The 14,628-nt window shown below is 38.7% G+C and overlaps 1 protein-coding gene across 1 annotated transcript in view; it reads right to left on the bottom strand.

Annotated features, from left to right (window-relative positions):
- Window positions 1-907: 907 nt before the first annotated feature.
- Window positions 908-14,628, bottom strand: part of IFI16 (interferon gamma inducible protein 16) — a 41,566-nt gene continuing 27,845 nt past the window's right edge. Inside the window, exons 8-11 of the mRNA XM_025383436.1 lie at window positions 6,755-6,928; window positions 4,265-4,672; window positions 2,349-2,540; window positions 908-1,247 (exon numbers count right to left, since the gene is read on the bottom strand). Of these exons, the coding sequence (XP_025239221.1) occupies window positions 1,167-1,247; window positions 2,349-2,540; window positions 4,265-4,672; window positions 6,755-6,928 (855 nt within the window). The 3' untranslated portion in view covers window positions 908-1,166. The remainder of the gene's footprint in view (window positions 1,248-2,348; window positions 2,541-4,264; window positions 4,673-6,754; window positions 6,929-14,628) is intronic.

Genomic DNA, 14,628 nt, shown 5'->3' with positions numbered 1-14,628 from the left:
AAAGTCCTGCAACAGTAGACTTCCCCATTCCATCCCTCACAGCTTCCACCACATCCCTATACCCCTCTCCTAACACACACACACCCCAAAGAGAACAACAGCCTGAGCTCTAAATCAAGCTCTCTAATTTACCATCTAAGGGTCATTAAGAAAGTGACTTTGCCTTTCTATTCCGTGTTTGTCACATATTATAGGGTGAGTAAAGAGGAGAAAACAATCAACCTTCTAGAACTAATATGAAGATTACGTGTCACAAAATAATTGCAAAGTACCAGGTACCAAACATATAATCAATAAATTTAGCTAAATTTTAGTTTTAGATACGTACTTTCTGCTATTCTATTCTGTTCTAAATAAAATTAATTATCTTCAGTGTTTGCGTAATGCAGCTCTTCCTAGGGCAGCTTTCTAATGGATCAGATCACTATAGTGGATTGTGAGAAAAGGAAATACGGTTCAAAAGTGCCTGAAGAGCAGTCGGTGTTTGAGGAAATGCATAAAACCAGATATTTCACATCAGGCAGGCCCAGATATTCCTCTAACACAGACAAGTGCCTTCATGCACATCACCAGAAGGTACCTTATTTGGCAGAAAATTTACCCAATTATGCCCCCTCCAGGAGACCAATTCTGAAAAGGTATCTACTGCTCTGGGCTAAAACAATAACACAGCGCTTGGCAACTGAACCACAAGCTGGATTTCACCCTACCTACCCCTTCAGCCTGGTTTCTTTCAGCAGAACACAGCCTGTTCATTCTTGACCAGGGATTTACCCTGTAAAGATCACACCCAAAGTATAAATCCAAATATTGCTTGAGGCCTGTGTGCCCCACCCTGATTTGCAGACCACAAACTATTTGCTTTTAAGCAACTCATGGATGGATTAAAAAGACTGCTGGGGAAGAATTCCTTTCAGAAAAAAGATAATGTTTATTTATTTTTTTTTCAAATTATAGAAGTTGAAGATGCAACATATGACATTTTATTTAAAAAAAACCTATAAAGAATTTAAAAAGCACTCCCAATACCCCATTCCATAGGATTAACAGCTGGTATATATGATAATGGTGTGCATATATAGTGTCGTATTTCAACCAAGTATATGTACATTTTTTAGGCACTTAGACCTATCTCCATAAACATTACCATCAATGACATTCAGATTTTAGAAGAAAAAGCCTGGTGAAGTTTCCATACTTGAATCAGGATTGAATATGTCTTTCTTGTTTTTCCTGGCCTTGATGACCTTGAAGGAGAAAGAGATAAAGACAGACCAGTTGAGATGCTGGTGATCCCACATTTCTCTCTTCAATCACACTGTATCTCCTCCCCATGCACCATATCTCTTCCCCTATTCCTTTCTAAATGATTCTTTTCTCACTCTCATCTGTCTCCTTTAATAAATTCTTGACCTTTGAGTCATGCCTCTCTCTTTAATTGGGACCGTGAAATGAGATATTCACTCCTACTTAGCATGAGTGCAAGTGAAAGAGCAGGAGATGTCAGGGAACAACAGGAGAGAGAAAGGAGCTGGTGCACCCAATGACTAGAGTTGAGGGGAAGGTTTTCATTGGGTAGAAAGGAAGGAAGAGAGTACAAAAGGTATTCCTGGTGCAATTGCTATCAAAGAAGATTTGGAATGTTTGACTGATGTTCCCGAGAACTGAAGCAATCTGAGAGCATGTGTGTGCCTGAATATGTCAGCCTTTGTTTTGAACTGTTTGCCTTCCAATATTAGCCTTTGTTAGTGTTCCAAGAATCCCACATGAATGTGTGTGTCAGTGTGGCAAAAAGCATGAACTTTGTTATGTAGACCCAACTACCTCTGTCAGATGTAAACCAGTGTATGTATCTCACTAAAGGCAGGTACCTTTGTGATCTGATTTGCTCAGATGCATTCTTGGTAATTTAGGGCTGCTGTGAGCTAAGTTGATGACCCTCTATGGTAGACAGTATTTCTCCCATTTCACAAATGATGAACTTGAGGTTCCTAGTGTTAAGTCTTTAGTCAACTAGAAAAATCACAGAGCCAGCATTTGAAACAAATGTGCCTTAACCAAACCCAAATTCTGATTAAATTATCTCCGTGCTGTGGTAAAAGCAACCAATTCTTTCTTATTTAACTTAGGTATCATAGCCTTTGAAAGTCTCTCTAATTTTTTTTACTATGATTACAAGTATCCTTCTTCAAAAACAATGATGGGAAGTGTACACCCAGTAAAGTGCAAGGCTTTGTTCCTTTTCCACTTGCTAAACTCTCCGTGTAATAGTAGCTGTCTAGTTTTCTTAAAGTATAAACAAAACGATTTGCCACTTTGGAAAAATGATGTTCCCATAAAGTTCCAACCTTGATGTGACTATGAATTACAGATCTCAACTCCCCGTGATTGCCACTTTTCGGTGCCAATTCAAAGCAGGTGAGTTTCAGTTTATCTCCTTCCTCACAGTTGATTGTGGTCAGTCGTCCATGCACCACCACTTCCATCTTCCCTGTATTATCTTGTATTTCATAATAAGTGAATTCACCCCTTACATTTTTCTGCAAAAGAAAATTAACACTTATCTTCTGAAACTGGATCAATAATTTTCCAATCTATGAGAAATACAGGGTGTTTCTGGAAACTTTGGTCTTTGATAGAGTAAATAGAGCTGGAGGTCCTGAATGACAGGTACCAAATAGCTTCAGACACTTGGTCTGTGAATCCTGCCTTTTCAATCCTCTCTTGAGCCTCTTTTGTTGAAGTTCGTTATCTGCTGGAGTTTTTCTAGGAAAAAAAAATTGATTACTAATTTTTCCTGTTTAACATCAGCATAGCTGGGATTTTTTAAGGAGCCTGGATACAGAAAAATCTGATTACTTTGGTAGATATCTTTCACATCTGCCCAAGAGCAGATAATAGAGGCTCTTCATGGCTCTTTACAAGTTTGAGAAAGAATGTTGCCAGTTCTCATTAAGTAGGCTGTTATTTCAATATGTAACTCCTTCTTTCTTCTCCATATAATCGCTCTTTGCCAATCTGCCCAGATCTCAAATCTAGATCATCCATCTAGTCACATTATTCTGGTTTGTAGCTCATTACTTCATTCATTAATTCTACAACCACATACATATGTACAGTCATTTAAACAGAGTGTACAGAAAACAGCACACTTAAAAGTAAGCCACCTTAGAAGACATATATAATGGAGTACGAAACAGTACTTCAAACAAGTTAAATCAGCTAAGCATAATATTTACATGATGTGTTGAAACCGAAAGGCACACTGTAAGCCTAAGAATTCATGAAGCTTTTTTTTTTTTTTTGCATTTTATTGCCCCTATTTCTAAATTGAGCAGTTAAGCTATGTGACTCTTCTAGTCTTTTTGCTTTCGTATTTTTCTTATTATTTAATGCAGAAGTCAGTTGCTCAACAATCTCCTGATGAATTAATGAATGAGAAGAGGCAAGAACACTTTGAAGTCCAAATGATCAGAATTTCAGCTGTTAGACATAGCTGCATTCTAAAGCAGAGTAGTCTATTTGATTTCTTACTCTGATTGTCACAATCAGGATTCAGGCTTAGGAGAGCAACTCTTTTGTTCACAATTAAATTAAGTTGTCATTGATGCAGATGGAGCAGAACTCAAAGAAACAAAATTCTAAGGATATGTGTGTTGATACAAACTGCACTGCCCTGGACAAGGGTGGCTGTGAATAGATCATCACAGCTAATAAAATCCCAAGTTCCCTAGTGACTGTCTTTTGTTTTTGTTTTTTTTCCTGAGGCAGTGTTTTGCTCTGTTGCCCAGGTTGGAGTGCAGTGGCGCGATCTTGGCTCACTGCAAACCGGGTTCACACCATTCTCCTGCCTCAGCCTCCCGAGTAGCTGGGACTATAGGCGCCCACCACCACGCCCGGCTAATTTTTTGTATTTTTAGTAGAGACGAGGTTTCACCTTGTTAGCCAGGATGGTCTCGATCTCCCGACCTCGTGATCCACCCGCCTTGGCCTCCCAAAGTGCTGGGATTACAGGTGTGAGCCACCACGCCCGGTCTAGTGACTGTCTTTCTAAATAACTTGCATGGTGACACCTTAAGAAGAGGAATGTTGAGATATAACGTACCCCATATCCTGAAATGAACTCTATTCAGTTATCTCTAGTGCTGGGAGAGGGGTGAAGGGGTTGATTTCCTGTGTTGAGTAAGTTGACCAAACTCCAGTTGACAAGACGTTAAAAATTTGGGGTTGCAGGAGAAACAATAAAACAATGGTGTGGGCTTACCTTATGTACCTCAAACACCCCATTCACAAAACTTCCTTTAGTTTGTGAGCAAAGATAACTGATTTTAGGAGTTACGTTGGCACTTCTAATCAATCCTTGTGGGATCTCCATTTTTCGGTCGGCATTCACATCAACCACAACTGTTACAGGATATACCTCCAGGAAACCACTGCGGCAAACATAATTTGAGATGGCAATGATCTTCTTTGGGGTGAACTTCTCCTTTAGGTCAATATTAAAAACCTTCACTCGGAAGATTTCATTCTCAGTTGCCACTGTGGCATGAAACATTTTCTTCTGCTCTATGGGCTCATACACAAATGATTCTGTTGCGTTCAGCACCATCACTTCTTTGAGGTCACTCTGGACACCATCTTTTGTGGAAACTTCTTCGGGTCCAGTCTTCAACTTAGAATGTAGAGACCAAAACACAGGCACAATTAAAACAGGAAATACAGGGTCACTCTCTAGTGAGAGTCATCCCAGGCTCAGTGTTGGTCATCAAGTATCACCTTAACTGGGTGAAGTAGGGAAAACTAGACAGAGATCACTGAGATAGTATAATTTAGGTAACGGAAGAAATTAAAAAGATTTAAGGAGTGATTTTATCATCGTCATTGTTTTATGAGAGTGGAAGGAAGAATATTTCTTTTTTGATGAGAATTAACCCATAAAGAAAAGGCATATCCCCTATCAAGAGGTATGGGGAAGCAGAGGGTAAAGGCAAAGCTGCCATGAAGTGACTCCCAAAAGAGATGAAATTTTAAAATAATCTCAATTTTACTCCTTTCTACCCAGGTCAGGTCACATTGAGCACTGCTGGTCCGTGGAGGCAGCTGTCCTGCCTCCATGTTCTGGTCGCTAAGTCTCCCTTGATCCCTTCTTGCCTCAATACTTCCTCTTCCAGATCAGCAGCCCCTGCAATTCAAAGTGCTCTCCTACAACTCAGAAATAGTGCAGACCACTGTGGAGAGAGGAGGTTAAAGAAAAGTCCCCTCCTGCCTAATATGACAGCGACAAAAAATAAAATAAAATAAACATAGAGAAAAAAATCACTATTAATAGCACTCAGAGTAAGGAATAGTCTCAATCACAAACCTTAGATTTCATGAGATTTCAGTTGGAACTCATTCTAGTAGATAGGGGCATTTTAAAGACCTAAATCACAAAGCCCTTTCCAATGAAGCAGCACTGTGTTGCAAAAACATCATTGAGGCAGCCACTGGAAGACTCCATGAACTTCCCTAATCTGAAGGGGCCCAGGTTCGAGGCTGTCCAATCTGAATAATGGCAGGAACTAAAAAGAGTCATGGACTTGGAAAATTAGGCAGGAGGGGACTTTTCTTTAACCTCCTGTCTCCACAGTGGCCTGCACGATTTCTGAGTTGTAGAAGAGGACTTTGAATTGCAGGGTAGGCTGCTGATCTGGAAGATGAAGTATGGAGGCAAGAAGGGATCAAGGGAGTCTTAGAGACCAGAACATGGAGGCAGGATGGCTGCCTCCACAGACCAGCAGTGTGACCTGACCCGGAAGATTATATAGGCCACCTGTGAGTGATAGCTTTAACTCTCTGATGGATTTAACTCTAATGAACTCATCAGTGTGGCAAATTTTCCATAGCATTAGGAAACCCATTCCCAATGAAGTTAATCAGTATCAAATCACCTCACAATAGCCATGACATCAGTACCCTGACACAAGGTGCACAGGATGTAAGGAAATAATTATAAAGCTACTATGAGGACAATGAAAGATCTGAGAGGCATGCGATCTTATACTGTTCGTTGTAAATACACAGAATACTGGAAACAACATAAAGCCAAATAATGTAGGATCATTTGATAATGTATGGAATAACTGCAATTTTTCTGGTGCAATAAAATAATTTAAATCTATATTGTATGACTGAATGGCAGTTCAAGATATATTAATAAAAAAATGGGTTATGGAAAAATATATGAGTGATTTACTCTGACAGAAAATAAGACTCTTTGTATATACATAATGAAAAGTATAAAATCAGAAAGACCATGTACTGAAATGTGGCATTAGTTAGAGATTTCTGATAGTTAAAAGTTAATTATTTTTGCTTATGTATCTTTTTTTCCTAAATTTTTAAAGATATTGTTTGAGTTATAATAAATGAAAGGGAAAAAATCAGTGATAGTGTTATGGTTGGCTCTGTTTCTTCCCACCTTATTCTACCTTAAGGTATGATTTTCATGTTGTATTGAGGGAAAAACAGAAATGTAAGCCAAAAGAAAAATGAAATTAAACAAACATCTAATTATACCTGCTATGGAATAGAGATGATAATAATAGAATTTTAATTTTGGATAGGACCTCAAAATACACACTTGATAAATAAATGACTGATTTGGTTAAATAAAGCATTGTATGTAGTAGGGGATTGGTGAGAAGTACTTTCAAGGTTGTGTTAATCCTTGTCATTATATTGTAGCAAGGGGAACATATTGGGAAGAGGGAACTCGTACCATGGTTAAGCAACTGCTGCTTGGTATTGATGGAGGCATCTGAGGAGTGTAGAGATGGCTGTCAGCTGTGCCAATGCTGGTCATGAATGGTCCTGGAAAATGACTCTTTTCCTTCAGTATCTGCATCCTCATGAGGTCATTCATTTTGGTGGTTGTGTCTTCACTTTTCTAAAGGAAAATAGATGCTTGTTCTTTTTTTCTAGTTAATGTTTTTCAAGATCAAATGAAACACATCTTTTCCTTTTTTCTTTTTTAAATAGGATGTTCACTTTGCCAGTTTCTCTTTTTTTCCCTGAGTTCGAGGAGGAGTAATAGCACATATTCAGACATTTCTATCACTCAGCCTTCTCTCATCCCAATCAGGATTAAAAACTCAGATAACTGAAATTGCATTGATTGGGGATGGAATCTTCAGTCTTCATGTCCTGTAAAACTGGACTAAGTTATTTGGTCAGGTACAACTCTTAGGGCTATTTTGGGGGCAGCATGACTTACAACAAAGTTGGCTACATTTATGGACATTTATTAACTAGGACTTTCTCATCAATTAGATACACAAACCAGTCTCTCTCAAGTGCTCTTCAGCATACAAGAAAACCAGATCTCTATCTTTAGGGAGCTCTGATCATAGCCATAACAAGAAGATTCTCTGAAATTCACAATTCCTCAGGCAAGGTTCTATGATCTCTACAGTGTGGGTCAGGCAATCAGAATCTTTCAGGGTTTTTAGCTGCATTCAGAACAATTTAATATTCCACCTAAAGCATTCCCATTAGCTACATTTTTATACATTTTTCAAATAAGATTGGGGAATATCTCTAAAATCACATACTTTGACTACCTTTAATTAAACTAATGGAAGTCCAAAAAATATTCATCCTATTTGGCCAATTTGGCACTTTTTTTTTTTTTTTTAGCAGTTTTGCCATTCAGTAACCTAACTTTTTAAGTGGCAATTGTTGATAGAGAGGTACACAAAAGAACTGCTTGTAGTGAGCTCACATGGAGAACAGCTTCTTGATTAGAACGGTCTCTGACCACCACTGAGCACCTGGACTCTGGAAATAAACCGCAAACAAAACACTGTATATTCAAAATTGATTAAAAATAAATTGCAGACATTTTAACATTTGCACACCTACTGTGGATTCAATCTATGCTCATTAAATGTTCACATGTTAAATGTTAACATTTTAAGTTCAATAAGGCTGCATTTGAATCCTGACTAATACTATCTGTATGACCCTGAGGAAGATTTCTTTGCACCTCAGTTTTCTCACATGTGAAATGGGACTAGCCATAGCATTTGTGTATGATGTTATAAACAATAAATTAGGTAAAGTGTGCAAAGAATGGGCTTTAGAGTCCAGAGCTCAGTAAATGCTCAATAAGTAAGTCTTTGTTGCTATTATTTTTTCCATGATCTATTAGGGGTTTGCATGTTCACTCTGATGAGCAGATATTTCATGTTTTATGATGCCTTTGTTGAAGGAAACCTTGTATGGAGGTAATATAGGAAGCATAATATGAGAGAAGCCCCTCTATTCAGATCTGCCATGTGTAGCAATGTAATTTTATTGACAAGATTGTCTTGAGATATTATCTTTTAAAAATAAATGAAATCTTAAACTGTCATCATGATAGCCCGGCTTGGATGATGAAATTATAATCTTTGTTTGAATAATATTTTAAAAGTGCAAACATTTGTTTTCCCTCAGAGTAAATCCTCCTCCACCCTACCCTGTTCGTGAATTATGCCCTTCTGTGCTGTTCACTTTAGGATACCTAACAGCATAAATCAAAGATAATAATCTATTTCTGGCTTTGAATTAAAAAGTCAAAAGGAACTCTATTATGGAAAAACTACTTGGGAGAAGCTGCGATGTATAAGAGCAAGGATTTCCGGGTTACATAGGGAATCACAGAATGACTGGTCAGACACCATTTTTGCGGGCCACCTGTGAAGATGGCTGGATCCCAGAGAAGAAATGACTACATGGTGTTTAGGTGGATGAGTCTGCCTCGGATCCTGTGCTTTCAGAGAGGCAGAATGATTCCTATGCAAGTAGAAATGACTGTGCTGCCTATTTAGGCAGGCAAGGTCTTAGAAAGTTCCAAGCCAGTATGCATGGACAGAGTAGTTGTCTTATGATGTCCATGTATGTCATTGCAGTAACAGAGAGACAGTGGGCCTGAGGTTTTCATGACTACACATAGGCTCTACCTGTGGCCTTGATGGCAAGTCCCAAGATGGCAACAGTTACAAGCAGCTAGCTCTGCCCACAAAGAACCAGGAAAGATTATATAAGGGGAAATATGAATTCTTGAAATTAATAACTAAAAAAAAAAAACTGTATAAAAATTGAGAAAACCTGCATGGAGAAAGCCTGTCCTCAACTGATGTGTGTGGAGTGGTGCTGAGGTCTGCAACCTGGGCCAGGGGCAGCTTGGGGCTTGGGCGAGAAACGATATTGGAGAATAGTAATGTAAATCTTAGAGTTTCCTATCCCTCAAGTTGCTGTGGGTCAGTGTTTCCCTGCCCATTCCTTCCCTGCCCATTCGCCTTGGGTATAGGCCCCATAGCGCTGGATTGTAGGTAATACAGGGGGTGATATCAGGGCAGAACAAAAGACAAGCTGGGATAAGAGTTGATACACACAAGTGTAAACTCCCTCTCCCACCCGTGTTGTCTTCCCCTAGGAAAGGGTACCTATAACCTATATTTATTGCTGAGTAGGGAAGGAAGTCATAGGTTTATTATAGCTATGATAAATGCTATAAAGAAACAGAAAGGTACGTATGAAGGCAAACAGTGAGAAAATAAGATCTATTCTGGGAGGAGGGTATTAGTGAGAACTTACTCAAGGAATAGATTAGACTGGTACCTTGTGGTTGAAGATATTTGGGGAGAGAACTGAGATGGAAAAATCTGACATCAAAGGAAGTATCAAAACCCTTGCTGTGGTTAAAAGCATGGATACTGAAACTAAACTCTGATATATGGTAAGACAGCAAAAGAGAAAGGATTGAAAAGAAACTGCAATGTAGAGGAGGAACACATTGGTATAGTAATACTGGGGGAATTATTACTCAGAAAAAATAGCAATTATTCCTATTCATATTTCAAACCATTTTGTGTTGTTTATTTTAAGGGAGACATGGCAGAAGATATCAAATATAAAAAGTTATGCTTCTGGTTTCTAATCAAAACCAGGAATAATCCGTATCACACACAAAATTTGTGAGAGAACCTATTATCAGTAAGAATAAAGATTTCCTGCAGAGCTACTGGATCATGTAGCAAGTGGTCAGACAGGTTTTGCCTCCTACGGGGCTGGCTGGACACCAGAGGAAAATGGCTGTACTGGAGGTAGAAGACATATGATCCTGGCTGAGATTCCTAAGCTAAGGGAGGTTTAGGTGCAGCAGAATAACTCCTATGGCTACAGGAATGGACACATTGCTTATTTTAGAAGGGTTGGACCTAAAAAAAAATCACGTGTCCCTTTTAAGCCAGTAGGTATGAGAAATCAGAATTTTCCAGGGATATTCACTTATGTCTTTGAAATAGAAGATAAAAAAAAAAAAAGGGGGGGTTGAACTATTAACAAGTAGGTATGGGCTCCATATATGATTTTTTCAAAATCTCCCTTTATATAGGCTCTTCCCTCTGCTAATGTCTCTGTATAGTATAGTGACATTTAGTTTCCTCAGCCCACATTTCAGCACACACAGGACCAGGATTATGGTCTGCAGTCTGAAATGGTCAAGACTCAGATGACTGAAGTTTCTTTCACTGGTCTTAGATTCTTGGATCTATCTGTGTTGTATGCTGATGTGAGACCGCTTAGTTAAAGCACACCTCTTAGTGTCATTTTTTAGTAGATAATCCTCCCTGGTGATGAGGGGAGCATGATTCAGAGGAAAATCAACCAAACTGAGGAGTATTTATAGGTAAACCTGTCTCATCAAATGAGTACACATGCAGGTATCTGCATGAGTACACATGCAGCTATCTGCTCTTCAGGCTCTAATACACCAACCTCTCCATCATTTTGTTCAGCAAAGTGATCTTTGCTGCAAGGATTCTCTCGAAGCTACAGTTCCAGAGGCAGGATTATATTGCCCTTGCTGTCTACATGAGGCAAACTGAAATCGTCAAGATTCTCAATCAAAATCAGAGGGGTTCCAGGTTCCATCTGGAGAATTCCCAGTAGTTTGTTTCTTGTACTTTGTTCAAGTGAGGACAGAGTGTTGCAAAATCATATACTTTGACTACCATTAATTATAATAGTGAAAACCCATTTCTAACCATTTACATATGATGTCCATTTGTCATTGTTTTTCTCACTTCTGGCTTTCACTAATATAATTCTATTGCACCATTTGCTGAAAAAGTGGTAGGTGAGAGGGCTGCAGGAGCCTGCTGCAGTGCTGTGGCTCTCTGATGAGAACAGCCTCTAACCACTCTCGTGCATCTCCTCCATCACTGAAAGACTGCAGAGTTCAGACTATTAAACAAACCCAAGCCTGACATGGTCTATTCTGAAATGTTAGTGTACACATACATATAAACATACTAGAGACAATTTTAAATCTCTCTCACATTGGAAGAAACATTATTCCAAAACTATGAATGCTAGTGTTCTCATATATGAATTGAGACTAACAATATCATATTTATGGTGTTGTAATGAAGAATAAGTTACATAATATACATAGCTAATAAGCTTAGAGCCTAGACCCTAGTAAATGCCCAATAAGCAAAAATATAATTATTGTCATTGTTAATAATGGCCTGTGCAGTATTTGAATTTCTGCCTGATGCACACATTTTCCATGCTTTATGTTGACTCTGTTGATGGATACCCCAGATCAAGGTAAGATGAAAATCATTTTATTAAAAATGTTTCTCTATTTAAGTATGCCACATGTAGTAATGGAATCTTACTGAAAGGAGTACATTTCTAAATTAAGAACATAAAATTTTTTGTTCAGCATTTAAAACTACATACTTGGTAGCATGAGTAGCTATGAAAACACTCAAACAATTTAAGAAAGAAAAGATTACCAACATGCTTCTCTCTGAACGCATCCTCCACCAGCTTTAGCTCCCAGAGGTAAGGGCAGTCTTGAATCATGATGAATAGCTCTAAAAATAGCTTTTACTACACAAGGCATTTATTCTCAAGCAATATGATATTTAGTTTTATTAGTTTCAGAGTTTACAAAAATGTTATTATACTATTTAAAATTTACTGTGACTTGCTTTTTCCAATTATTATATGCCTCATATGCATCTGTGATGCATGCATCTGCAGCTTGTTTAATTTCAATTCAATATCATGTTCCCTAATTTACTCATTCTCTTGACGTAGGTTATGGGTTCTTCCAAGGTTTTTCCAGTTCACGTGATGCTGCTGTGACTATCTGTATACATTTTATTCATTCATATGCCCAGTTGGATTTGCAGCATTGGCAAGTATGCATGTTTTCAGGTTTAAGATAGCACCAAATTGGTTTTCAAAATGCTTGTACCAATTTGTACCTCTTCAGCAATGGTTTCCATTGCATTATACAATGCAAATATGCCTTTGAGGAGGCACAAATGATAATAGTAAGCTAGTGATTTGGCTAAGAAATGGCTGGATGGGGTTTACATAATTCTCTGTGAAGTCTGAGGATGGCTCACTCCTGGAGGTTTCCTGAAGCCAGAAGTTTGCAGATGCAGTCTCAAGTCTTGAGAAGACTTTATTCTATTGAAGTCATTAATTGGGGTGATTCTGGCCTCCATGTTCTCTGGAAAATATTGAGTTTTTTCTGTCTTGTGGTTTTCAGAATGAGATAGAACCCGGCCAGGCACAGTGGCTCACACCTGTAATCCCAACACTTTGGGAGGCCGAGGCGGGAGGATCGCCTGAGGTGAGGAGTTCAAGGCTAGCCTGGCCAACATGGTGAAACCCCGCCTCGACTAAAAACACAATAATTAACCAGGCACGGTGGTGCACACCTGTAGTCCCAGCTACTTGGGAGGCTGAGGCAGGAGAATCACCTGAACCCGGGAGGCACAGCTTGCAGTGAGCCGAGATTATGCCACTGCACTCCATCCTGGGTGATAGTGAGACTCTACCTCAAACAAACAAACAAAAACCTAATATATCCAAGTCTACATCTATATATGTTTGGTTTTCTTATTTTTCTTTTTATTCTGTTCTCGCTGTCATCTGTCTGGTATTTTCTATGGAAGAAGAGTGTAAATTTAGATATCCTAACTCCTTCAACTGTACACTCACAAACCAGTATTATAGCCTTCATCCTGTTGGTTGAAATTTTATTGGTGTGTGATTGGGTCCTGGCTCTATTTCTGCTGAAAACCCATCTAGGCCAACTTGGTTAAGCCGGTCCATTGAGGTTATTTTTGCTAAATAACCCTCCCAGTTTATAAGGGCAGCAAATTTCAGAACAACATTAACCAAAGTGATAGAAGCTATTCTCATCAAGCAAATACACAAATTGACTTCTGTAATTTGCACTTCAGGTTCCAGGAAACTCATGTGTTGGTTGTTTGGGCACACTGATCCTCCCTTTGCTGGAAGCATTCCCTGAAAGCACAGTTCCAGGGGCGGGATTCTGTTGGTCCTGTGGTGTGCATCAGATATTCAGAATCCTTCAGGATTCCCGGCAGTAATCAGGATAATTCCAGATTCCACTAGGGCATTCCCAGCACCTGTCTTTTTACATCTTGTTAAAGTAAGGATAGAGGGTGTTGGGAAAATCATGTGTGACTTCCTCTAATGTCACTAATGAAAGACTTTTAAGAACATTTAAGCTGCATGCAGTGGCTTACGCATGTAACCCCAGCAACTCAGGAGGCTGAGGCAGGAGGATCACTTGAGGCCAACAGGTGAAGATAAGCGTAGGCAATATAGTGAGGCCTCATCTCTACAAAACATTTTTAAAAGTTAGCCAGGCCTGGTAGCGTGCACCTTTAGCCCCAGCTACTTGAGAGGCTGAGGCAGGAGGATCCCTTGAGCCCAGGTGTTTGAGGTTGCAGTGAGCTTTGATTGAGTCACTGCACTCCAGCCTAGGCAACAGAGTGAGACCCATCTCCAATATATAGAGACTCATCTATAAAATATATTTCTCTGATCCTTAAATAGATTGAAAAAGGGGCTACAAAACCTGCTTGTTGATTACAGCTTCGAACACCCAACCCTATAGGCCCCTTATGCACCTTATTCTGGCTTGTAGCATCTGGATTATGAAAACAAATGCAAAATTCAGCACTACATTTATGAATATTTGTGGATATATGGCTGAAATTTTAATATATACGGTCCTATACTGGAAGAAATATATTTGCATAATTACCAAAGTTTTTTAGTTGACTAAAGCTGGATATGAATCCTTACTCTAACACTGTTTTTATTAGCCTGAATGGTATTTTTAACCTCTTGATATCTCATGATTGTCATATGTGAAATGAGATAAAAATTGTATCTTTATGGAGATACAATGACGAATATATGACATAATTTTGTAACGAACACAGACCAGCATCTAATAAACGCTCAATAAGCAGAAAAATATTTTCATTGTTATTTTATGTTCTGTGCAGGTTTTTTTTTTAATGTCTGCCCTGTTTAAAGATATTTAATGCTTTATGTTGACCCAGTTATAGGGAGCTCCTGATTGAGGAAGTATAGGAGGATTACCAAAAAAGCCTCTTTATTCCCTTGTACAATGTGGCAGCTTAATATCATTGATAAAACCGTCTTGAGTAATTTTCTTTTCAAAATAAGTTGAAACAAATATTCTCATTATTTCAGCAGAATTTGCATGCCTAAAATCATAGATTTGGTTGAGTA

The sequence above is a fragment of the Theropithecus gelada genome, chromosome 1, assembly GCF_003255815.1.
Source record: "Theropithecus gelada isolate Dixy chromosome 1, Tgel_1.0, whole genome shotgun sequence".
Classification (NCBI taxonomy): Eukaryota; Metazoa; Chordata; class Mammalia; order Primates; family Cercopithecidae; genus Theropithecus; species Theropithecus gelada.
Note: the sequence above shows the minus strand (reverse complement) of the source record. Positions and strands in the feature narration are given on the sequence as shown.